We start from the raw sequence: 3,075 nt of genomic DNA on the forward strand, positions 1-3,075 counted from the left end.
AGTTTAAGTGGCAATACCAGAGTCAAACATAATATAGGAACTGCGGATTCATATTAACAACAATGTATCGTGTCATGTACGAAGTGCATTCCAGAAGTTTTGAGACTTTTATTAGTTTCAAAGAATTACAAAACTCTAACCTCCCTCAAAATAGGAACATCATGCTCCAATTCACTTGTTGTAGTGCTCCACCTACTTCGTAAAGGCTCCATCGAAGTCCTTCAAAATGAAAGAGTCAGGATCCTTGTCACAGACGACTTCAACTTCTCGATGTCTTCAAATTGACTTCCTCGAGGTTCTCCTTCAGTTTGGGGAACAACCAAAACTCACAGGTAGCAAGGTTTGGACAATAGGGAGCGTGAAGCAGTTTTGATCCCTATTTTTGAGTAGTAGTAGTTTACCAGGATGGAAATGTGAGCTGATCCATTGTCCTGGTGCAGGTGCCACCGACTCGAGTGAAAGGGATCTGGGATTTTGCGACGAAATCTCTTTCTTGACGCTCTCGAAACATCCAGAAAATACACTATTGACCGTCTGACCAAAGGGAACCCAGTGCATGTAGATGACGTCCGTGTTGTCACAAAAGGGGGTCCTCATTAGCTTCCAGGTGGACGTGCTTTTCCGACTCCATTGGTCATTCTGTCTCTAGGTCTCTGGATCATAACAGTAGATCCGGCTTTCGTCACAAGTCATCAGAGACTCAGTTACTCCTGGATTGGAGATAATGAACTCAGCCATCTCCCTCCTATCACCTTAGTGTCTTTCTGTCTGTCTGTCACTGGGAATAAACTTTGCAGCCTGGGAACGTGGCACATGGTCATATCTTCATCAATAATTCGGAGTATACTTGCCACACCAACTCTAATCTCCAAACTTATCGTCCTTATAGACATATGACAGTCTTCATGCAGAAAATTGCGAATTTTCTCAAGCAGTTCTGATGATCTGATGTCCCGCTTCCACTCTTTCTTCTCGTCGCCTTTCACCTTCTGTCTGCCATCCTTGAACCTCTTGTACCAGCGAAAAACAGATGTTCGGCTGATACTGGTTAATCCATAAGCAGTCTGGAGAATTTTTCTCATTTTAACACAAAATGTTATTGAATAGCGAGCTTCCAAATTGTCTTTACGTCCAAACAGCATTCTGGGAGCTAGTCAGCTATCACAAGCAGAGTTTAGTCTGTTGTGTTCAAAGTGCTTTTACAGTATTCCTTTTCAATCCGAAATAGTAAAATTTGGCAAGTCAGCTTATGGCAGGTATAGTAACGACATACTAAAATTACAGTAATCTAGGACAATTATAAGGTAGTAGGTTTCAAAACGTCTGGGATGCACCTCGTACATATTATGAAGACGATAGCAATATGTAGGAGGATGTAATTCTGAGACTTTTCTGAATAAGGTACCAGAAAACAAAGCTGGTTTATGCTGGACTACTGTTCTGAAATACAGTCATCCCACAGTGTTAATTTGATAGTAGAGCTTGCAGCAGTTCAGGTATGTTGAAACACTTGAGCTTCTAGGAGAGATTCAAAGAATTACAACTCTAGACCCTAGAATGTAAGCGGGAGAGATATGCAATGGAATACATATAGAGGTTCCTAGAGGAACTCACAGAATAACCTTTGATACCGAGAGTTACACCTGAACCCAAACAGGACGCCATTGCACTCTTCCAAAGGTCCCACTTATGCCATCTAGAGTAAGTACCAAATTGTGCAACAGCCTGCGAATCAGAGGCCCATAGCTATTTAATATCTTGTTTGGGTTGAAAAACAAATGAATAAAAGAAAAAGCATTTGTCTTTACATAATATATGTCAATTGTGACTTGGAATCTAAAATCTACTTGTTTTCATCAAGCTCACTTAGTTTGGTTTCTCAAGACTCAAATACAGTTTTTGCGCAGGAAGCTCTTATCTAATGGTTCGGGAAATGTATATAGTAATTTGTTGCGGATTAAATGAGTTTGTAAAGAGAGAGAACAAGTGCTGTACAGGAGGAGAAAATAGAGAAAGAGAAACAAAGAAAGCCAAAACTTTGAACTCGGTGCCAAACTTTTCTTGTAAAACCAAATATATATGATCAATATGATCTATATGATCTTTTAGTTTATTGTCCAACTGTTTTATCTCTTTCCCTTATCCATATGCATCCACTCAGACAATGGGCCAATGGCGGTACAGTATCTAATCGGTTGAGATTCGCCCAACATATGATACGCGGTAACTGTTCATTGAGACACGATTGCTTCCCCACCATTGAAAGCTGACACTCACGCCTATTTTATACCAATCTGAACGCAGGCTATAATCAGCGGATTGCTGCTTTCCGTGCTTTACAACCTCGGTAAGACGATGCATGTGTTTTTTCTCCGTGACACAGGCCTGAGCAGGGATTTTGTAGATGGACAGCAGTTGCCCAGGATCACGCGTAGCCTTATATTCTAGACCCCTGATGTTATAAACAAGGGCGAAAGCCTGTACTGTTTGACACTTGTGTTGGCGCAGAAAATGTTAGAAGATGTCAGACTATTTTATGGGATTCTTCAAAGGATTGGTCCACAGATTTTATTCCCAATGTCTTTATTGTACGTGGTATAAGAAAGCGAAGGTTTTATATAAGTATACCTACTCTTAGATAAAGCACCTTTATCCCATCTAAGTTCCATCTAACCTTTGCACTAGATTTAAGGCAACAACAACAATCTTCTATCTTTCTTCTCTCGGGACAAACAGTCCCACCGGATTTAATGGCTGAATGATACAAGAAGACAAACTGTTGGACTTCGTTGTCCAAGACTATTTAACACACTTACAATGAGAAACTTTCCATTAGTAGAAAGACTTTATTTCCATTAATCTCGTGTAAATTATGCTTTTCTACCATATGTATAAGCACGTATGTATATTTCATATAAAATCATATGTATAAACGTGTATGTATATTTTATATTTATGTATAATATACACACACACACATATGTATATATATACGCATACATGCGTGTATATAGGTGTATATACACATATATAATCAATGCATACATATATGTGCATACAGACATACATACATGT

General features: G+C 39.3%; 1 protein-coding gene across 1 annotated transcript; it reads right to left on the minus strand.

The window, feature by feature from the left end:
- Window positions 1-704: 704 nt before the first annotated feature.
- Window positions 705-1,142, minus strand: LOC106871363 (protein GVQW3-like). Its single transcript, XM_014917772.1, has one exon. It carries the CDS (start codon window positions 1,140-1,142, stop codon window positions 705-707), a length of 438 nt encoding a protein of 145 aa, XP_014773258.1.
- Between the last annotated feature and the right edge of the window lie 1,933 nt (window positions 1,143-3,075).

The sequence above is a fragment of the Octopus bimaculoides genome, chromosome 18 (assembly GCF_001194135.2).
Source record: "Octopus bimaculoides isolate UCB-OBI-ISO-001 chromosome 18, ASM119413v2, whole genome shotgun sequence".
Taxonomy (NCBI): domain Eukaryota; kingdom Metazoa; phylum Mollusca; class Cephalopoda; order Octopoda; family Octopodidae; genus Octopus; species Octopus bimaculoides.

Bases quoted from the DNA above. Each gene is read 5' to 3' on its own strand.
- LOC106871363 (XM_014917772.1), bottom strand. From the start codon at position 1,142: ATGCTGTTTGGACGTAAAGACAATTTGGAAGCTCGCTATTCAATAACA.